Below are 23,550 nucleotides of genomic sequence, written 5' to 3' on the forward strand. Positions count from 1 at the left end.
TTGCAGCAGCCCATCAGTGTTATTGAAAAATTACCCACAGAACAACACCGATAATATATGCTTAATTTGTTTGAAGAACCTGTGATACACCAACCCATATTTGGAATAACAAATGTCTGTGAGGAATAAACATGTGATGTAACGTATTAGTTTTTCCAAAATATTCTTAGAAGCGGAAGTAGTCACAATGTGCAAATGATGAATATATTTTCTCTTATCAACAATATTATTGTAATAATAGAATACCAATGTAACTTATCCTGGCTTCCCTCTACGAATCTATAAATTCTCCCTACACCTCTCACTGGTCTTCCTAAGTTCTCTAACCTATCCGCAACCAGTCTCCACCCCTCTTTGTCATACTTGGTAAATACAGACATGCCGAGACAGTCAGGTGCATATAGCTCCTGTGGTTTGTGAAATCTTAAACCATGTTGCTGACTTGTATCAGTTATGAATAAGCAGTCTGCGAATGGCAAGTTATTGCTCATTTCTTCGTGGCTTAAGTTACTGTTATTTAATGCTGGTTTGTAATTGGGCTGGAGTGCCAACCCAGGCATGATCATGGTCGCTGAAGCATCCAGGTTGAGGAGGTTAGCCTGGATACATGCTAATGTCCATTCTCAATGGCTCCACTGTCATTGGGGTTATGGGCAAGTACAATCTCTAAATGAGTCCTAGCCTCGCATCAGGAGATGGTACTCGCTGTGTGTTCATTTATTCGTCCTAGTGAACACGGTAAGCAAGTGGTCCTCCTGTGTGCACGGTTTCCTGGGCATGGTGTTCCATAAATAGGGACCATAAGTGCAAATCAGGCCTCCATTTGGCGTTTCTTGTAGCACCATCATTCCAACCATCACTAAGGCTGCCTCACTGGAATGTAGCATTTTTCTAGGGATTTATAGGCTGAATCGTTTCAAGATGTCCCCTGGGATCTTGTTGTGAAAGCCTCAGAGGGCAAAGGAAAGTATTTTGAATTGGATCCTATGGATGCCAGTGAAGGGTATGGAGTGCCATGTTGAGATGTTACCCGTATTGCAGCTACTGCAGGAGTCTGGCTGCTGTGTTTTGTGCTCACTGGATATAACTCGCAGGATAGAATAGAAGGCCTATCTACAGGCTTTTGGCATATTTCAACCTTGATAGTGCAATTACAATAACCACAAATTAAAGAAGCAATTTATGACAATGTTGTAATGTGAGGGAGTTGTTCATAAGAATCCTGAGATTTAAATCTCATCACTAGGCTGAAGGTAGTCTTCAGTCTCTTCCAGTTACAGGATTGTGGCAGACATTGATTTCTGTTTTCAATTTGTTGGTCATCCAGAAACCTATTAGTGATACACAGCTAACCTGACCAAACTAGGTGCTCGAGTATGGATTTAATTTTCAGATGACTCGGTTGTCTTCTGCATAGTTATACAAAGCCAGTCCTTGTTTGCGAATGATGTCCATGAGTGAACTCATGTAAATGTTGAAGAGGAGGGGTGAGACGCTGAATCTCTTTGAAAACACTGCATGCAATGTTGCAGGGGGATGAACTGAATGTTGGTATGCAGGTTTCCTCTGTCCTGCTGGACTAAAATGTCTTCCAGATTAAAGCAGCTAGGTTCAATCCTCCTTTAGATGCCTCTAACAGGACATTGTGATTTCAGTAGCTTGATCCGGATTGAGGAAAAGGCTGTGAGGGGACAAGAAGCAGAGAGAGCCAAAGAGAAAAAGGGGACTAGGGGGAGATGTACAGATGGGAATGGGGACATGTAGAGGAGGCGGCATAGGCAACAAAGGACAGAAGAGGCTATGGTGGGCATGCCGAGAGATAGAGGGCATGAGAGAGGAAGAAAAGTGGGTAAAGAAGAGAAAGGAGGTGACCGAGAGATGGGCTAAAGAGTGAGAGCAGACTAGAGAGAAAGGAAATTTTGCCTGGGGAGTCCCATAATGCCCTTAAATAGTTTTGTTGACAAAAACAAGTAACATAATAGCTTAGAAACATCACAAGAGAGCAATGCCAAATATGAAGAATGCCTATTTTGTGGGTCAAAAGGGACATCACATAGGTCTATGCATAGGTGGTCTAAGGGGAGGGGAGTGTATGAAGACTGTTCAGCTAATTTAGGTATTTGGCATCAGTTCAAGCTTTTAGAAATGTACCTGCTATAGGGAGAACCACAATGTGTACATCAGAAACAAGGTGAATGCAAGAAAAAATACAAATAATTTCCTTTAGGATGTCAATACAAACCTAGAACTTGAGTCAAATGACAGTCTAACAAAAGTGCTACTGGTTGTTTTTAAGGAAGGACATGTACTTTTGAGGCTCTTTCCCCAGATATTAAAAAGTATTCTCACCGTTTTGAAAGAACATCAAGGTACCATTCACAAGGGCAATTAATCGAATCATGTTCTTTCTTCTTTCTTACCTTGGAGGGCTACATGTCACAGGCTTCAATGGGACATTGTATAAAAACTTTCTTCTATCTTTTGATCCATCTAGAATTTAAATGCAGTGGTATACATGAATGTTAACACATTTGCAAGTATATGACAGAATACAACAATGCAATTAATTGCATTTGGGTGTACATTATTTGGAGGACATTTCACATTGCTCGTAATTTCAATACACAAACAGATTAATGGAATTGGCTGTAAACCTGTTAATCTTTTAGCAAAGTTTCCCCAGTGTATTTGAATGGGATCTCAATAAGCGTTTGATCTGACAAGAGAGCTAGTTCTTTGGCAGATTTAATGCATCCCATACTCACATAGACTCTTATCTCAGTCAGCAGGCTTACAAAATGCACATGATTTATTTTACACAATCTGGCTGTGCTCCCTGATTAGACAGTAGACATTGCACAGTGATTTAGTTCATGAGCTGATAAAGTGCACTGCCACACCTAATGTCCCTCAACTACATATTCCAATATAAATCAAGAAAAGCCTGTTCATCTAATTTTTAAGGGGTGGGAGAAGAGTTACTGTACATGTAGAGGTGCTCACACAATAAAAGTGCCAGCCTTAAAACCGTGTGCCACTGGGGAGATGCTGCAGTTGTAACAATTCTCCCCCGATGACGCAATATTGGAAATAATGCGCACAATACATTTGTTTTCCTCTTTCAAATGTGCTGGCAGAGGCAGGCTATAGCCCAGGGCTGGCATAGGAAAAAAGGCTGCCTTCACCATGACAATATCTTTTACCTTCTTGCACAAGACAGAGCAGTAATGACAGGGGACAGATTCAGCCTCCAGACTGTGCTGCGTTTGTCCCAGAGTTCCCGTTTCAATGCAAGCAACCAAAGGCAGAACACTTGATTTCTTCATGTGAGATGTGTTCTTTGCTCATTCCTCTCATCCTGACAGGCTTTATGCTGTCAAGTGCTTTGCTGCTTAATGGTTCAAGGCTATCGGCCTTCCCACCTGCAACACCCATCCATACAAACCACCCCACAATAGTACGATAGTTAGCAATATTAAGACAGTCTACGTACGTACACACCACAAACATAATTCTCATGTAGCATTTTTTATAATCTAAGGTGTCCTTACAAAACGTAATCTTTATGTTCAGAATGATGAATAGCTATGTTATGCAATTTTGGTCTTGAGTCGAAGAACCTTTTTATCGTCCAACTGAAACTCTAGAATAGGGCCTATTTTGAACAAGAGTTCCCGGTCGTATTTGGACAGAGTGGCCATTGTATTGGCCGCCTTGATGGTAGTGGAGGCGGTTGTGATGACCTGCTTTCCAAAGGCATCAAGGTGCTAGCCTTCCTTGTCCGGGGGAACAGAGCAAGCGGATGAAGGGTTGGAGGAATGTTTGTGGGCTGCCGCAGACAGCATGGAGCCAGTGATAGGTTGTGTCCTAAAGTATTTTGGTGCCGAGTCCTTACCCTATGTTTCTAATTGAACCAATCTTTCTTGGGAGATGCAAAGGACGGTTTGGTCATGGCCAATAGAACCATATATCTTCCAGTAATGGGGGACTGCTGAGGCGTGGATGGGTCAAGAAGTCTGTCTTGAAGCTCAGACACCAGGGTTTTTAATGTGGTGAGAATGTCTAAGGGGGCGTCTCTTGGAGCCGGGAATGCTGGCATAGCTGGAGGAGCAGGAAGAACTGCTGCCGGCAGAGGTATAGCCACTTCGGCACCGGAGTATTGCACCTACATCCACACCTCTTCATCAAAAAAGACTCCCACACGGTCTTCAAAGTCTGATGGCTGAAGGATTTCTTCTGGTGGGATAGCTGATGGGTTTATTGCAGCCGGAGTGACCCCTAGAGCCAATGAAAAAAGACATAGCGGCCTGGGTAAGATTTAAGGCATGATCATTAATCATGTGTCAACCTTCAGGGTATTATTAAGTAGACCCTGCAGTACCTCAAATCTTAGGTTGTGAATAATTAATGTATGACTTTTAGAATTTTGGTTTTGGTCAAATGTTGCCTTTTGCTTTCCTTGTCATTTGTGTCATTGTATTATATATTTTCATTGTTTACATTATTGTCTTGATTCAGTATTTGTCTCACAATTTATCTCGTGCAAAATATGTTGTTTGGGTTTTGTCTGTAAGCCTTAAAAATATAAAAATAAAAACATTCTTTTCATTGCATATATATATATAAAATTAAACATCTGAGATACTCTGACTTTTTGCATGATATTAAATCTTTATAAATAATTATAATGTATACAACACATGGAGTTGTTTGCAGCATGGACATATTTTCTTGTTAATTACTGTACCTTGACCCCAACCACACATGCCCACAAGGGGCTCCACTATTTGATGTAATATACGGCAGATGGTTGCGCCAACTAAAGTGTCGTCGTCTTGACAGAAGGAGACTTGAACGATATCGTGGACGCAGTCGTCGACCGTATAATCGTCAAACTTTTTCGCCCATTCGTCGACAGGGTCATGGTCGCCGATGATGTCACGGTGGACAGTTTGCGGCCACTCGTAGACGGGGCCGTCAATGGGGTTGTGGTTGTAGGTTTGTGAGTCGCTGGGGACGTTGTTTGGGTTAATCAATCGATGACAAAGACTTGGCCTGACCTGATGGCATAGATGATTTTGACAACGATGTGTGTAGAGTCGTTGAAGGTGGTGACTTGCCCTGTTTTGTTGTCACAGACGTCAACTGCTTGTTATACAAAGACCCTGAGGTTGCAGAGTCTTCTTTGGGCTGTGTCTTCCCAGACTTCTTACTCCGAGAGTGCTATTCATGCGACCTTGACCTCTTGCTAAAGGTGCGCTGGGTTGGCCTGCTCTGCCTGAGCGAGGCATTACTGCATATTGAGGCATAGCCCACCCCTCACCCAACGTCATCGAGTCATGCCACTAACCTGTGATGGCAGTCACCAAGTGTTTTATTCAGAAATTACTGGCAGATGGAACAACCCTGAATGTAGTGAGTAAGGTGCAAATAGTAGAGGCAGTTGTTGTGGAGGTATAGTCCACGTACACCGTTCTCAGGCCGCCCTGGGCACAATCCTTGAGGTGGCTCTTCCTTGTGGTTTCTGCAATGAATGTATGCCTCACAGCCAAAGATGAGAATCCGATTCAGTGTGTGCCAACCACTGAACAGAAGCAAAACGCCAGAAGTCGCTGGAGTTAAGGATTCTGAAAACGTGTCAGAATGAAGAAAATCGAGGGTACAATTTGTAGAAAAAGTCAAAAATATCCGAGAGAGACTTTAGAGGACTCCCCAAGTAAAAAAATCAAAGTGGCCTCCAGGGGAGCCTTGCCTTGCCTATTGGCTGTGGGCAGCAGGACTCATAATTACTGTACTAGAGCATAAATGTGACTGAAGTTTTCAGTTTAAAATTAAACTGCTCTATGTTACGGAGGATTCCTAGCCTGATGACGGGGAGCATTCATACAGCAAGTGAGTCTAAGAAAGATCCAGTGCTAAAGAAATTTCTTTTAAATACTCATGTCTTATTATCGAGGCTACCTATACCACCCCCATCATAAGTGTTTCTCAACCTGTACTCCTCTCAATCGACATATATTGCAAAACAAAAGGATACCACTCCATCTGAAGGTTACTCCCCATTTCATTTAACATACAAGTTAGGGATTCCATCAAGAGTAAGTCCCGAGCCATGTTAATCCACTTTTGTTTCAAAGGAGGGGCAGGGCGCTTCCACCCACTAGTAATGTTCACTCTAGCTGCCAGCAGCAGATTGTGTGGAGCTAAACTTTTGGAACCCTCATTATCCTTACTTATACCAAATAGGATCATAAGCAGATCCAGTGTTCGACTGATGCCATCTAAATGATGTATTCAAGATAGCACTTTAACTCCAGCACACCTGCATATGTCAGCAGGACCACTACATATGCCAGTAAGTACTCCTGTACGTGAATCCTCTCCAGCATAGTGGGTTGTTTCCAGTGGTACATTTTAGCATAACTGGAGGATATTGGCATCTATGTAGCAGCTTAAAAGTGAGGAGTTTATATTGTACATCTATCGAGGTCCGGTTTACTGAGTTACTCATCAAGGACCACAACCGTTCAACAGTTAATTCTAAGCCTGTTTCCATTGGACTAACTCACATGTCATCTTGGGGCTTTGTTAACAATAGAGCCTTATATATCAGATATATAACCCTTGCTGTCTTCTCTTCGAATAAGTAGACTTTCGAAATGGGCGAGTTCCCTACTCAGCTTGGCCCCCCCCATCTTCTGTCTGAGAGAACTGCTTTCAGTTGCAAATATAAAAAGATTGAGAGGAGTCAGATTTTCATCCATTTGGGTGATCAACAGAAACCTACCTTCAAGCCATAGTAAGCCTACTTTTTACAGACCGCCTTCGTACCATGATTGAAAACTGTCCAATAAAAGGGGCTCAAATGCTACTCAGTGGAGACAGCCATGTGGATAACCACTATTATTCCCTCCTTTGCTCCACAGGTCGCAGAGCAGTTCGAGTAACGGGTGATGCAAAATTCTGTCTGAGATAATGTTCCTTGAAACCAATGACCTGTTTGTTGCCCAAGGACACCGGATGCAGCACTGCATTTTCCAGGGTAACCCCTTTGTTTGGTCACGTCTGGGTTAAGGCGTTCCGCATTGACTCGATTGGGAAGCCACTTTATCCTTCAGAAGGCTCAAGGCTCTGTAGGCAATCCTAGGTTTATCTCCATTCCATAGGAAGTTTAGAATAAGCTTCTTCAGTTTTATTTTAAAAAAGGCCTTTGGGAACTGTATAAGAAGCATTTGAAAGAGGTACAGGAAACGCAGAGGATATTCATTCTAATAATATTCACTCTGGCCATCCAAGACAAGACTAATTTACTCCATCTATCCACGTCCGTAACTACCTCTTCCCACAGGCGTATGTAATTCTCATTGACATACTCTTGTTGGACCTAGCCACTTATACCCCCAAGTATCTAATTGTATCCTCTGCATATTGAAACAGAGCTCCTAACAGGAATTACCTTTTTTCAACCCGCAGAGTACCTATGGGGAAGAAAAAAAAAAAGACTTGTAATACACCTTGAATCCAGAGTTTCACCCATAAATCACCAGCTCCCCCATGATAGCCAGCTGGGGATTCTACTGGTTTTTGCCACCATCAAAACATTGTCTGAGAATAACGCAAGCTTATATTCTTGACCTTGCATCTTCAGCCCCTATACTGCTATATTGTTCCTCAGCCTCTGTGCCAGGGGCTTCATTAGCAGAGCATACAGCAGGTGAAACAGTGAGTACCCGGCCTTGCACCTCTACACAAGGGGATGGTTTTAGAGAGCTGTTCATTGAGCCTGAACCCTATCTGATGGTTCAGAATACAATTTACCCAGCCAGGTCTGCCATCAACAACCAAATCCAGCCTTGTATAGCACCTCTCTAAGTAATCCCGTGTTGAAGACACTTTTTGCATCTAGTGTTAGAATGAAAGCATTCGTACAGAGGTGCTCTGAGGTCGCCACTGAGCTCAAAACTTTATTTATGTTATCTGTCCCCTGGCGGCATCTAGAAAATCCGCCTGGTCAGGGTGCATCAAGGAGGGGAGAATTGTCTCCAATCTAGTGGGCAGTATTTTAGTTAGAATCTTACGATCAAGATTCAGAAATGAAATAGCTCTATAGGACTCACATTTCATGCGGTCTTTCTTCTCCTTAGATATTACGACAATGTGTGCTTTAAGGAACGATGGTGGAATCGCCTACCCAAAAGAAGGCCATTATAAAGCTTCCCTAAAAAAGGGGTGAGCACCCTCATACATTTTATAAAAAGCTGGAGTGTGGCAGTCTTCACTCTGGGACCTTCCCCGACTTCAACCCCCTCATTGCTAAGAGTATTTCCTCACACGATATTGCCTTGTTCAGGGCTTCGACCTCTATTGGGGACAGGTGCGGGAGAGTAACTTTGTTCAAATAGCTCTTGTAATCTCTTTCAGGTTATTCTTTGCATATTGATATTGGTAGAACTCGGCAAATCCATCCGCTAACCTGTGTACGCACAGTTTGGGTTTGACCGCTGTAAGGGTGTAGAAGAAGACACAGGACCCAAAGGTTGTATGCTTGTTAGCATAAACTTGATTGGATTCCTGGTGGGATCTGAGGCGGTTGGGTGGCGGATGGACGCCGGCAAACTCCTGATGCAGGGTGGGCACCTCCACTGAAGCTTCATTGCTCTGGAGACTGCAGACGGTTGGGGCAGACCGCTGGGCAGCCCCGTTCTTTTTAGTGAGGTGACGCTGGTGGCGGGCGGGCGTCCCAGAGTGGGCTGCGGTCATCCCGATCTCGCAGCCACAGACCACGAAGATCCTGTTTCACCAGCACAGAGGGCCAGGGTAGGCCCTTGTTGTACCACGACTTGTGTGCTCAGTGGACCCCAGTAAATGTCCTGAAGCAGGGAGAAGAGTGGGATTAGAGTCAGTGAATGCCAAGGCCAGGCGGACTGTGGATTGCTCTGCCTGGCCCCGCTGGTGAAAGAAGGGACAGCCCCTATGGCTGTACTGGTGGCCAGCGCAGTTAGAGGCACAAGACACCATGGCTGTACACTACAAGACCATGGAATGGCAAATAAGGTACAGGATGGTGAGCTTGGAATACAGATGGGCTCACAAGCACAATGGCGGTGAAAGTAGTGCCACTAAGACAGAACTGGGTGAAAGGTGGTGCTGCTGGAGAGAGCTGCCCAGTGAAGGCAAGAGAAAGAGAGTAATTCATTGGTGTGGACCTTAACACGCTGACACAATGGGGGTGTCTTGTCTGCCTGGCTGTAGGTTGTATCCAGCGACCACAGTGTCAGCTTACAGATCCTGTACAAAGCACTCAACTGAGGAGCCAGTTGCTGCATGGCGGTGGTGGTCCCAGTGGTGTCCGCCAGCATGACAAAAGGCTCTGGATGGAAGCGAGGGCCCATGGACACTGTTGCGTGCACTCCAGTGAGTGGAGATGAGACAGAGCCTGTTGTGATGAATCAGTAACGATTCCTCCCAGAAACCCGGCCTGGGGCCCTTCTCCTGTGCGCAGAGAAGGGCAGACGCTTCCTGATCCCGACCCTGGGGGTGGTGTTCTGGGGGAGGATCACTTGGGGGTGGGGTGGTGGGACAGGCCAGGAAGACTGGGAACCCCCCCTGTTTAACTTTCCCCCTAACCCCACACTTTGCATGGCGGTTTGCCAAACATAAGAAGTCAAAGTCTTACCTAGTCAACTGGCACAACAAGTTGCACAATCCTATAAGTACTGGGACGAGGAAGAGAGCTGAAGAGCCATGTAGCAGGAGCAGTCAGAAAATTAAGACTGATAGCCCACACCTGAGGGAAGTTGAGAGGCTTAAAAAGCCTCCTATGGTGCAGGCAATTAGAAGGTGCTGGAACTGTGGCTGGAGTGTATGCAGTAGTAGCAGAAGGAAGAAGGCACAGTGTTGGCAATCTAGGCAGAAGTGGGAGTACTGAAGGGACTCTGATGCAACAGACTTCACCTGCTTTGCCTGTGAGGGTCCTATTCCCCCAAACTCTGATGTGCAGAGGCAGCATAGACTTGAATAGCCTAGCACTTAAGGGGTTAACAAAGAAACACTTGAATTGTGGCACTCGCGTGTGATCGGATATTCTCTTTTTCACTTGCGTGAAGAGTAAACGTCAGAGCATCACGAACATGGGGGTGGGCACGTTGGAGGCCGTCGAGGGGGGGCGTGGGGGGGACTGAACGTGTTTCACGTATATCGACTGTATTGAGAGTTGTTCCAATGTGGATAATTTGCTTGTTATGCTGGAAACAACATAAATAAAGTTGTTAAAATAACATTTTTAAAAGAGGAAACGCTGTGAAAATCAATTGTTGAACGTCAAACCTTGTAAAACACAAGAAGAGGTGGTTGTATGTGCCTAATTACGTTTGTAGGAGGAAGAGTGGACTGTGAATCCTCATTAACGCTGTCATCAATTGCTAACAAAGAGAAGTCAAGTGTTTAAACATTGTTATTATTAGTCGGTAAGCCCTCAGGCAAAAGGGCGAGGTGATCCTGTTTGGCTGTTACAAGTGGACCTGCAGAGAGAAGCCTCAGACTGCCATTTTCTATCATTATTCACTTCAAGGTGCGTGTGCCTTTAAGGATCAGCAGCCAGCTGACTAGAAAAGGCCGCCTTGACTACCCTTGCGGCGTAAGCCCTCAGGCGAAAGGGCGAGGTGATGCTGTTTGGCGAGTGGCAGGGGCGTGGCAAAGTTTATGACATCCGCTTGACCTGCAAAACTTATATGATGATTACTGCTACTACCACGTTTCTTTCCCCGCAAACAAAGCGCTGGGCCAGGAATGAGGACGTCATGGCAGAGCGATCTAGACAATCCCAAGCTAGTCCTATTATTCCTGTGCTTCAGACTCAGAAGAGCTGACTATACAGGTACATCAGTGCAATACTCCAGCTTCTAACTGGAAACATATTACTGCTCCTGACACTGACTTAAATGTTTTTCATTAGATGAGCATGGATACTACATGTATTGAAACTACTCTACTTACCATGGGAACTGATGTGGTGACTGAGTCGAGTGTGTCCCGGCTGCCGTTGGAGCCTAGTTTTGGTTTATCAGGGGGGTGGGGGGGGGGAATCGGGTGTCTCCGCGGTCTCGCTCGATGTCTCCAGCAGTGGTGGAGCAGCGCCAGACTGTCTGCGGGTCCTGGCTGCGCACGTGGCTGCCTCTGTTGGGGTGAGCGGCGAGCCTGTGGCGGCCGGCCCAGGAGGGGCGAGGCCCGCATCGGGTGTGTTTGTGGATTCCAGCCGCGGATCGGCTGGGCAGCCTGCAGCGTCTGACGACGTGTGTGAGCTGCGCCATCCGGCCTCGGTCTGCGATCCGACAGGGGGCAACAGCATGCGGGGCAGTGGTGAGGCTGTTTGTCCAGCTGGTGGTAATAATAATAATAATTTAGCATTTATATAGCGCTACGAACCCTGAGCGCTGCTTATTTTTTTTTTTTATTTGTTTGGCTGAAATACAACCTTTCAAATTTTCAGTACAAAAAAGAAAAAGTTGATTTACAATTATTGTTATTCATCTTTTCATAATAAAAAAACATTTCAGGTGGAAAATTTAAACAAAACAAAAATTCTAAATTTACAGACAATTTCATTTTGGGAAAATAGCAGACTAAAATTTAACCAAAGTAATATACATTGAGGATCGATCGCTGTTGATTAGATGCCCCCAAATTTCATCATCTGAGCAAAAGCAATAGAGCTGTAGTAAATTTTTAAAATATCTTTGCCGTCAAAAATTCAGCATAGGGCAGCACACCACTAAATGAGTTAGGGACTATCTGCTCGTTATTTTTACAGAAGCGACATCAATTATGTTGCTTCTGTACAATGCCTGGTCTCGCCAGAATTTCAATTGTTGGGTATAGATTTAATCGTATTCTTAACATTTGAGATCTGACAAAACTGGAGGGGCATTTTTGCAAGTATTTTTCCATTACTCCAGTTTTTTTTGGACAAAATGTTAAAATTGAATAATCAACATACTTTTTACACATGTCTTGAGTATCGATCCAATCTTGGTGATATAATGCTGCCTTGGCTTTTGTTGAATTAAGAATTAACAGTTGCAAAGAAATGTTGGCATCATTTAGTGCATTTAAAACACATTTGTACCACATATTTGGAAATTTGTCAGTTGAAGTTAATAGATAGTGAGCTATGGTATTTAACACATTTTTTTCAGAGGCGCCCACTATGCATTTCCTAAAAAAACAGTACATTTTCCAAATGACTTGACAATAGATTGAGGCCGCCCCCAATTCTAGTCGCAGCAAAGAGGTAGGTGTACAATTTGGAAGTTTAAAAACAGATTTCCAAAAGTTACCTTCGTATCGATGCAAGTATTTTTTTGTTTTTGGTATTTGAGATTCAGCACCATACGACACTATGGGTATCACCTTCTGTTTATAAAACAGTATTACATGGTTAGTGGTGAACTTTCCATATTTACGCATTAGAATAGATGCTTGAGTAGCCAAAGTTCGACTTTTAGCATTTAGAGTCACTGATTTTAACTGATGTCCAAGACTGCCTGAGAAAAAAAGACCTAGAGATTTGTAATGATCTACAACACCGAGATTTTGCTTGCCTAAGGACCATTGACAATTTCTTGTACGTTTCTTGCTTTTCTTCTTCTGACAGATAACCACCTGTGTTTTTTCAGTGTTAATTATTAGGTTGTTCGCTGCACCATAGTTCTCCAAACAATTAAGCATATTCTGCAGACCTCTCGGGGTCTGTGAAACGAGCACCAGGTCATCGGGGTATAGAATCCACCTTATTTTTTGTTTTCCTAGCTTTGGAGCATCGCTCTCTATGTCATCAAATACGTTCCCCAAATCTAGTACAAATAGATTAAAAAGTGTCAAGGGCAAAATACAGCCTTGCTTGACACCTCTTTTCGATTTAACACAGGATGATAAGAGCCCTTCCAATGAAAGTCTAATTTGGACGGTTGTGTTGGAATGTAAATTCTCAATTATAGTTTGTAGTGCTTGAGGACATCCATACATGCTCAGTTTAGTGAATAGCAGTTGGCGATCAACCGAGTCAAGAGCACAACGGAAATCGACAAAAGCTATGTAAAGATTTTGAATTCGATTGTAATATTTAGCTTTTAGCATGTTGAGTATTATCATATTTGGTGTTGTACCAAGACTTGTCACAAACCCTGTTTGAAATGGGTCACGCATATTGAGCGTATTCATCCATAGATTTAATTCTTTCAAAACTATTCATGTATAGATTTTCCCCAGCGCATCGAGGAGGGCTATCGGCCTATAGCTCTCAGGTTTTTCTCGATTGCCCTTTTTGTAGAGTGGAACTATTATGGAATGTTTCCATGAACAAGGAATAGTTAATTTGCTCAAAGATTGAGAAAAAGATGTTTGTTCATAGTTCAGGATATTGTTTAAAGATGTGGTTTGACAAACCATCAGGCCCTGGAGCTCTTGATGCACCAATTGTTTTAATATAATACAATATGTCTGATCCATCTATGTTGAGATGGAAGGGAATTGATTTTTTTCTGGTTGACACTAGACATGCAGGGTCAGGTGGAGCTAGAATTATTTTGAAGTATTCTATCCAGGTTGCTTCAGTGACATGCTGAATCTGTTTTGATGTCTGTTGGGAGGAGGTGGATTCATTAATGGCTTTCCATATCCGAGTCGTATTTTTGTCCTTCAAATATTCAAGCATTTGTTCCCCATCAGTTTGCATCATTTGAGCTTTGTGATGTTGTATCCAATTTTTGTAGTTTGTCTTTATGCGCTTGAGAGTTTGATAGCGAACACATATCGACAGGGATTCAGCCTCACGCTTTTCCCTACCATAGTGTTTTCCTCTCCTTTATCTTGGGGTCAAACACATGATTTCTCTGCTTGTATAGTTTATTCCTGGTAACCAGTTGACTCAGAGTTTGTATAATTTCATGATAAATTGAAGCACTGGAGGCTTGACCCAATTGTGGATTATAAAAGGCTGATTTTAACAGAAGACCAAATTGTGTAATAGATTGTTCTGTCCAGCGTACCCGATTAACACTGTTATTAGCAGTTAAAGGGCCCCCCCCATTTTGATTTTGTTTGCAGTGGTCGTCATTGTGGTAGGGACCATTGTAGACATAGCATACTATGATCACTACTCATCTTTTCAATTCTGAATTCTAATGAGTTCGAGGATAATATACCGTCTAATATATATATATATATATATCTATATGGGATACATTACTCACCGTAATCGTATTTCTGATGCTTGTATCTGCTTAGATTCACATGCTGTGCATAGGCCGACATCTAGTGGAAGCTGCGGAGTATTACAGTTTGTTTTTCGAAACTCGAAAATGGGCGTCGACACAGGGCGTGCCAGTAATACTTTCCCTAGTGTGACGTCCACTGTACCCAAGATCCCTCATGCGTCTAGGATCCTCAGATTGTATTTTTTCTGACATGAGGTAGCATGAGGAGTAGCGTGAGTACAGATAATCCAAGCAGATAGAAAGGGAAGACTACAAGCAACCATGCGCCTTCTCTCAGAGGGGAGGAAGGGTGGGTGGCATGTGAATCTAAGCAGATACAAGTATCAGAAATACGATTACGGTGAGTAATGTATCCCTTCTGAGGCTTGTGGAATCTGCTAAGATCACATGCTGTGCATAGATTAGCGAGCAGTACCTGAAGAAGGAGGTGGGATGTGAGAAGGTTCATGAGCAAATAAGTGTCTTAGAACCGCTTGTCCCACTTGTGTATCTGCCTTGGAATGGGTGTCAATGCAGTAATGCTGAGTAAAAGTGTGAATAGAGCTCCAAGTAGCTGCTTTGCAAATGGTGTCAAGGGGTACATTTGCAATGAAAGCCAGAGTGGCCCCAATGCCTCTAGTAGAGTGGGCTCTTGGCGTGAAAGGCAGAGCTCTTTCAGAGAGTGAGTAACACAGCTGGATACAGTTAATAATCCACTTCGAGATGGCACCTTTAGAGACGCGATCCCCCTCTCTGCCTGCAGCTACGGAGACAAACAGTTGATCGGTTTTCCTTAGCGGTCTGGTTTTATTTACATAGTAGAGGACCGCCCTACGCACATCTAGGGTGTGTAGTTTCACCTCAGCCGAGCTTTGAGGGTCCTGGAAGGAAGCCGGAAGCTCGATGGACTGGTTTACGTGGAATTTAGATATAAACTTAGGTGAGAACCTAGGGTGTGTGCGTAAAACCAGTTTGTCTTTATGGACAGTAAAGAAGGGATCCTGCACTGACAGAGCCTGAATTTCACTGACCCTTCTTTTAGAAGTAATAGCTACTAAGAAGGCCGTTTTATAAGTCAGGTGTTTGAGACTGCTTTTATGCATGGGCTCGAAAGGGGGGCCCATGAGCTTAGATAGCACCACATTAAGGTCCCACCCTGGTGGTGGGTTTGAAATAGGAGGGTGAAGTCTCTTTACTCCTTCCATGAAGGCTTTAACTACTGGTACTTTCCACCACGAGACCTTGTTATGGGAAGTGGTGTATGCCGACAGGGCTGCCAGGTGTACTTTCAGTGAGTTAAAAACCAATCCTGCATCTAGCAGGTGGAGCATGTATGTAACAATAGTGGAAGGAGTGCAATCAACTGGGTTGATTTGTCTACTCTGGCACCAGATAACAAATCTCTTCCACTTGTCAAAGTAGCAGTGCCTTGTGTTTGGTTTCCTAGATTCCTTTAGGATGTCCATACACCTCTGTGGTAAATTGAGATGTCCAAACTCTATGACCTCAGGAGCCATGCTGCCATGTTCATTGAGTTGGGTTGGGTTGCTGATGCACTGTTTGACCTTGGTGCTGGGAAAGTAGGTTGTACCAGGCCGGAGGTTTGATGGGCTTGCACATCGCAGTCCTGCGTAGGTGTGGGTTGTCTTGCCCACAGGGGAGCAACTAGGACAAGCGTCATCGACTCTCTGTTCATCTTGTTGACCACCTTCCTGATGAGGAGTTGGTGGAAAAGTATACGCAAACATCCCTGACCAGTTCATCCACATGGCGTTCCCCTGGGAGTCTGGTTGGGGGAACCTGGATGCAAATCCTGGGCATTGTCCGTTTTCGCTTGTGGCGAATAAGTCTATAGTGGGGAAACCCCAATGAGAGAAGATATCTTCTACGACCTCTCTGTGTAGAACCCATTCGTGTTCCTCTGGGAGGGAGTCTCTGCTCAGAGCATCCGCTAGGGAATTGAGCTCCCCTGGAACATGTTGTGATGATAGGAAGATGTTCCGTCTGAGTGCCCATTTCCAGATTTTCTGGGCAAGCTTGGACAGAATTGGCGAACGAGTCCCTCCTTGCTTGTTCAGGTAGAACATGGCTGTCGTGCTGTCCGTCCGGATTTGCACTGATAGGTTTAGTAGGTAGGGCTTGAACGCTTGAAGCTCTCTGAATACTGCCAGAAGCTCTAGCAGGTTGATGTGGTTCTTGGCTACTGAGGGAGACCAGAGACCCTGAGCTGTGTGGTGGAGATGGTGAGCTCCCCACCCCGTCAGACATGCATCGGTAGTGACTACTGCCTGTACTTCGGGATCGTAAAAGGGTTTCCCCTGTGCAAGATTCTCTCTTGTCCACCAGTGAAGGCTTTGTACTAGTGTTGGCGAAATGACCACTAGATCGTCCCACTGACCACTTGCCTGAGACCACTGTTTCGCCAACCATTCCTGCATGGGACGCATGCGCAGGCGCGCGTGGGGGACCAGGTAAATGCATGACGCCATCATACCCAGCAAACGCATTGCTTTGTTTACTGTTATTTGGTGACCGGACTGATATTGCGGAATTTGCAGTAGTATATTCTGAATTATTTCCTCTGAAGGAAAGGTCAACCCCTCTTGAGTATCTAGGATTGCTCCTAGGAACTGTTTGGAGGCGCTTGGCACCAGGCTTGACTTTTGCTCGTTGATTGAGAAGCCTAATTCGTGGAGGAGGTCGATAGTCTTTTAAATGTTTGTTCTGCAAATTACTGGGGTTTCCCCCGTTAGGAGCCAGTCGTCCAGATAAGGGTACACCGGGATTGCCTCCCTGCGTAGGTGTGCAGCTGCCACCGCCAGTACCTTGGTGAATACCCTTGGTGCCGAAGCTATCCCAAAGGGCAGTACCTTGAACTGGTAGTGCCGACTGTCCACCTTGAAGCGCAAGTACCTTCTGTGCGCTGGGAACATGGAAATATGAAAATAGGCATCTTTCATATTCAAGGTTGCCATGTAATCCCCCTTTTTTAGGAGGGGGATTACCTCTTGTAGCGTAGTCATTCGAAACTTTTGGGGCTTGACATACTTGTTGGCAGGCCGCAAGTCCAATACTGGGCGCATTGTCAAATCTTTTTTTGGCACAAGGAAGTAAGTTGAATAAATACCCTTGTTTACCTGGTGTCCCGGGACGAGTTCTATCGCGTCCTTTGCTAGCAGATTGGCGATCTCCTCGAGGAGAATCTTTTGATGTTCTAAAGAGTGTACTCTTTGTCGTGGAGGATGGTTCCGGGGACGTTGCAGAAGTTCTATACAGTACCCTGCGGATACTGTTGACAGCACCCATCTGTCTGATGTGATCCCTTCCGAAGCCTGGGTAAGGTTGGAAATGCGTTAGGGGGTTTATTGGTTAACTGGCCAAGGGACTTGAGTGTCTCGTATTCGTCCTTGGCATTCTTCAGTGCGTCCTCGACCGCCTTACCAAACAACAGAAGGGCTTCCACCGGTTTGTCCAACAATGATGCCTGTGTTTCTGCCTTAAAACCAGACTGCCGTAACCACGAGTGTCTCTTGATAACAGTACCTTCTGCTATCAATCTGCCTCCGTTGTCCACGGCGTCAAAAGTTACTTTTAAAATGCAACCAGACACGGCTCTACCCTCTGCGGAAATACGTGCTAACTGGCCCTTTAAGGGTTCTGGTGCAGAGGCTATGAGTGCCGCGACTTCTTCCCACTGATGGCAGTTGTAGCTGGCCAACAGGGTGGTGGAGTTTGCAATCCTTGCCTGATAGGCGGACGTTGAGGCTACTTTCCTGCCGAAACCATATAGTTTTTTGCTCTCCTTGTCTGGAGGAGCTTCAGACGATGACAAGGGTGTTCCAGCCCTCTTACGAGTGTAAGTGACAACCAGGGAGTCTGGCTTCAGATGTCCTCTTATATAGAGAGGGGCAGGCTGGGCTGCCCTGAAAAGTTTTTCAACTCTGGGATTGACTGCTCTGGTGAGGTTCGGGTTCACCAGGGACGGGTCTATTCTTCGCTGAATAGACTTAAGGATAGGGATGGTCTGGGCAACAGGCCTCCTTTCTCCCACTAACTCCTCGGCGAAGTCCCTCTCTTTCTGGACACCGTGGGTGTCAATATGGAAATGTTCTGCTGCTCGTGCGAGAACCTCGTTCAGGAGGGGTTGGTTATCGACAAGGGAGACGGTAATCGGGGCTTCCTTCTCTACCGGGGAATCTACTCTGTAGGTTTCAGGGTCTTCCTCTTCCTCTTCTTGGTCCTCATCATCCCCATAGTAGCCCGTCCTGGTTTGCTCTTCTACCATGCCAAATTCTTGGTCCTCACCAAAGGAAGTCTCTCCTTGATACTGTGACAATGGCCGTGAGTATGGTTGTACCTCGAAGGGGTCCGCAGACCTCATAGGTGTCTCAAACCGGGGCTTCTTACTCGGGGGGATAGGATCATTAGAGCCTGAGGGTGTAGCCCCTTGTGGATTATATGAAAGGAAATGGTCTGGATTTTTATCATAAAAGTCTGCCAAAGAAGACATCCTTGACATGACCCTATCTATGTCATCACTCGACCATTCTTTGGGAATGGGAATGACTCTCTCAGAAAGTCTAGGAGACTTATCCTGAGTAGATTTGCTGGTTTTAGAAATAGCAGCAGACTTGGGCTTGTCTGTCTGTTTAGGAGGAGTGGAGTGTTTCACAGGTGTGGAAGAGTGCAGTGGCTGCTTCTTCTGCTGTTTTCCCCCCTCCCCGGGAGTGGAAAAGTGTTTTCCCTGTCCCTTTGTGGCTCCGGAGGTTTTCGATGCCTGGCGTCGAGGATCGGGGGTAGAGTCCCTGTCCTTCGAACGTGGGGCCGCGCTGATCTTGTCTGCGGGCTCAGACTCCTGGAGAGCGGCCTGGGGGTGGAAGTCGTCTTCGACCTCCGATGATCGAACTTCTGTTTACTTAGGGAGCGAGGCACTCTTTGCAAGAGTGGATGATTGCCTGCAGTCATGCAGCGATCTCGATCCAAAACACCCAGAGGACACCTAATCGGACCGTTCTGTATGTGCCTCTTTCCGAGAACTCGACGTCGTCGAGTCTCGGTTGGACTTTGTGTGTTTTGTGTGAGTGGTGTGTGAAGCGCTTGTGTCGCCGGGGGTCTTCCCCATAGCCGCCCTGTCGGACGACCTTCCGAGGTCGGGGACCTGCGCTCGGCTGTCTTTCGACGGCATAATGCCCTCGCTGTCCGAAAGCACGGCGTCGCTGCCGTTGCTGAAGGCGCCCTCCGCTGCCATGGCCGCCTGCCTGGCGTGGTGGGCCCAATGCTTCGTCGAACGGTCCTTAAGTGTCTTAGGTTTAAACCTACTATACGCTCTGCAGTTCGCCTCGGGGTGGTCCCTCGGCAAGCAGAGATTGCACGTGGCGTGCCTGTCGACCCAAGGGTATTTGCCGAAGTTCGACGTTGGGATGGGGAAAGGATGTAAATTAATCGATATTTTAGCAAAAGTATGGCTAAGGCCAGGGGACTCCGCAAAATGCTTCCAACCAGTATGGCGGAAAAAAACAATCTGAGGATCCTAGACGCATGAGGGATCTTAGGTACAGTGGACGTCACACTAGGGATAGTATTACTGGCACGCCCTGTGACAACGCCCATTTTCGAGTTTCGAAAAAAACCAAACTGTAATACTCCGCAGCTTCCACTAGATGTCGGCCTATGCACAGCATGTGATCTAAGCAGATTCCACAAGCCTCAGAAATGTCTTTATGTATTTGATTTGCAAGTGTGAGGGCCAGACATTCTGTGTTAGAGTTTTTCCCTTTAGGTTTGATTGGCAGGGAAATCCTTGTCAGAGTAGGGATAGTGAGGCGTTGGATAACATTTATAATTTAATAAAATGGCGTATGTTGAGAGATCATCCAAAAGTTGGCCACCTCACATTTCGGACCCCTCACACTGTGGAGCAACAACCACTGGTGGGCGATTCAGTACCTGCATGTAACATGGAGCCCTTCAGGAGCACAATGCAGAGCAACTTTGCATTGATCAACATGAAGCTGGACGACACAGTCGACAACATTAGCTCACTGAGCAACAAGTTGGACAAGGAGAGCGGTCGTATCACTGCTGCTGAGACCCGAATTAGCTACCTGGATTACAGGGTGGAATGCCAAGATAGCGAATTAGCAGAAGTAAAGAAGTCGATGGCGATAATACAAGCAAAGTGGGAAGACCTCGAATCTAGGTTGCAGCGACACAATATATGCATAGTAGGGGTGCCAGAAAAAGCAGCCAAGGGTACCATGGAAAATATTGTCGAGGACATGATAAAAACTCTGCTGGGTGCTGACCAGCTTTCCACATATGTTATTGTGGATAGAGCTCATTGTGCCTTGTTGTGGGCCCCGAAACCTGGTGCACCGCTGCTCACAATAATTGTAAGACGATTGAACTATAGAGGCAGAGATCAAATATTGCGGCTGGCCAGGGAGCGGGGAATACTCCACTTTGAAGCAAGTAGAATGTGAATATATCCTGACTTTTCGGCCGTGGTCGTAGCAGTGAGGCAATTCTACAACCGATTCAAGTGTCTGCTACGTGAACAACAAGTGCAGTATGCAATGCTTTTCCCCTCTAAGCATTGGATACAATATTGGGCAGGCACATTTCTCTGAAAGCCCAGGGCCTATACAGAGGCCCCGATCCTGCTCCCGTCGAGGGGCAGCTCGGGTGTTGAAGGGTCCGGTAGGGGTCCGACATTGGGCCGGTCAGACTCAGTTGAAGGAAGATGGTGTCATTATAGGTTGTGGAACTATTTGATTGTCAACCAAGTATCCAGATGGTAATGTAAAGCCGGGGAAAGTTTTGAACTATTCATGTGAAGGTGCTGATCGCACTGCACCGTATGACATTTCAAATGTTTGGGCTAGGGGTTACACTGTCAAGTTGAGGGAGATGTTGAGGGTGGGGGGCTGGGCGTTGGTTCTGGTTGGGACCCGTTTAAGAGTCTTGACAGACATTGCATTCCTTGATGCACGGTGTATGGTGCAAGATACAGGGTGGGTCGTGATCAATGCCTAATGGTAATTCCCATGATCGGTCGATCCCTATTGCGTACGTCACGTGGAACGTTCGGGGAAAGAATAACCAAACTAAGGCCAGGAAACTGCTTGTGTATTTAGAGCTACATTCCACCCAAGATCCTTATGTTGCAAAAGACGCACACATTGGGCAGGGTGCACAAGACATTTGCCAGACGCTGCGGAAAGAAGCGGTACTACACAAATAATTAATTGCAGTCAAGGGGAGCGTTAACCCTCATCCACTCTTCACTCTCCTTTCAGGCTTCACAGACGATCACTGACCCTATTGGTCAGTAGGTCATAGTGGTGGAATTATTGCAAGGGAAATAAATTGGTTTGCTAAATACGTACTAACCTAACATAAATGATCTGCGTTTTTACAGTTATTCATCTGATACCCTGGCCAGGTCGGTGAAAGGCCCCATCATTTGGGGGGGGGGGGGGTAACAATATCCTGGATGAGTGCATGGACCGATCTATTACTGCGTCCCGCCCACTCGCTGCGGCTCACCCCTTTCACTAATTATAGCTCATCTGCAGCTATGCAATGTCTGGAGAGCATTACATCTGCCCAAGAAAGAGTTCTAATTACTCCACGGTTCATCATGTCATGTGCAGGTTAGATTTTTTGGCTTATTTCCACTAGTCTTATGCCGACAGTACCTGAATTCAAATTTTTCCGATGTACACTCTCGGACAATTTGCTGATATGGTTTTCTTTCGCATTTGGCTCTCATACTAATGTAGAGGATATCTCCCACTATGCTGTTAGACACTGAACTGGTGAACTCGCTGAATGACAAAATTGATGTGGTTTTTTTCAATGGGCACAGTGGAGCTTTACTCCCCCTTTGGGAGTCATTTAAAGTCTGTACTTGTGGGATACTCATGCTGTGGTCAGTTGGAGCTCTCAGGGCTCTTAGGTTGGTGCTAGTAGAGGTAGAAGGTCAAATTCAGCCTCTCGAGAATTAATATGGGGTCACTAAGAATGAAGCCCTGTTGGGTCTGATTAATGGCAACCTGATGAAATGTCAAGAGCTGGCACAGAAGGAGGTACATTACCTCCCACGTCTGGCTCTTGTGCGCAGGTATGGTGAGGCAGACAGACCGGGCAGATCCCTGGCCAGGGTTGTTAAGGCTGAAAGTGCCTCTCATGAAATAATGGTTTGTGGGATCGGCAGGGTAGGTACTCAATGCTGAAGAGTATCAATGCAGAATACAGTAGGCATTACAAGACAATATATGCAAACTCTGACGTTTGCTCAGAAGCAGAGGTGGAGGAGTAGTTGAAGGACATCAACAGTCTGCATCTTTCTGAAATGGCGCTGGACTTGCCTATAACAGTGAAGGAGGTGATTGCTGCGATTGCGGCTTTGGCACCTGGCAAGGCGCCGGGAGAATATGGAGTGGGCGTAGAGTTATATATGGTGTTCTCACATTGGCGCTGCACTTATGGGAGGAAGCTATGGACATGGGGGAATGCCCATCATGCCTTAGAGAGGCTATTACAAAAGTATTGCTTAAGCCTGGCAAGCCGGCTCCTCAGGTGACCTCCTACCGGCCACTGTCATTGATTAATGTTGATGCGAAAAATCTTCACTAAGAAACTGCCCATGTGGCTCTTACCCCACATGACAACACTGATACACCCGAAGCAGTCAGGATTTATTCCAACGCGGTCCACAGCGCTGAACCTGATGCGCCTCTTCTGCATAATGGCACAAAACAGCCGACATGCTAAGGAAGTAGCAGCTTCATTAGATGCTGATTAGTGGTTTGATTCAGTGACTTGGCAGTACCTATTTGCAGTTCTCAAGAGGCTTAGATTTGGGCAATACTTTGCTCGATGCGTCAGACTCCTCTTCGCACAAATAATACCTTATACCTGGGAATACAATTAAGAGAGAGGTACGAGACAGGGATGTCCCTTATCGCCCTTCCTCTTTATTTCTTTTATTTATTTATTGTGCATTTGTAAGGCGCTTATACAAAGTAAATTGTGTTTCAAAGCGACCACAGGGCAGCAGGGAGGGGACATGGAAATGAACAACAAATAAACTGTCAAAGATAGGGGCGAACCTACTAGGCCATGTGAGCATTCCGAACGTGCAAGTGCAGAAAGAGAGAAGGAATGATGGAGTGAGGGGTAAGTGCTAAGCGTATCAAACAAGGCAAGTGCTACGGAGTGAACAGCTTTAAGTGCCTAGGAGGCGTGGTCAGCTGCCAATAAACAATTAAGTGCAGGCCTGTGGTAACATAGG

The 23,550-nt window shown here is 45.6% G+C and overlaps 1 protein-coding gene across 3 annotated transcripts in view; it reads right to left on the reverse strand.

Annotated features, from left to right (window-relative positions):
- The window catches only part of BRCA2 (BRCA2 DNA repair associated), a 2,020,919-nt gene that overhangs the window by 1,307,154 nt on the left and 690,215 nt on the right, over positions 1–23,550 (reverse strand). For all 3 annotated transcript variants that reach the window (XM_069639263.1, XM_069639261.1, XM_069639262.1), the window contains one exon: positions 2,421–2,490. In XM_069639263.1, coding sequence (XP_069495364.1) covers positions 2,421–2,490 — 70 coding nt within the window. The remainder of the gene's footprint in view (positions 1–2,420; positions 2,491–23,550) is intronic.

The sequence above is a fragment of the Ambystoma mexicanum genome, chromosome 7q (genome assembly GCF_040938575.1).
Source record: "Ambystoma mexicanum isolate Mex_15411 chromosome 7q, UKY_AmexF1_1, whole genome shotgun sequence".
In the NCBI taxonomy this organism is placed as follows: Eukaryota; Metazoa; Chordata; class Amphibia; order Caudata; family Ambystomatidae; genus Ambystoma; species Ambystoma mexicanum.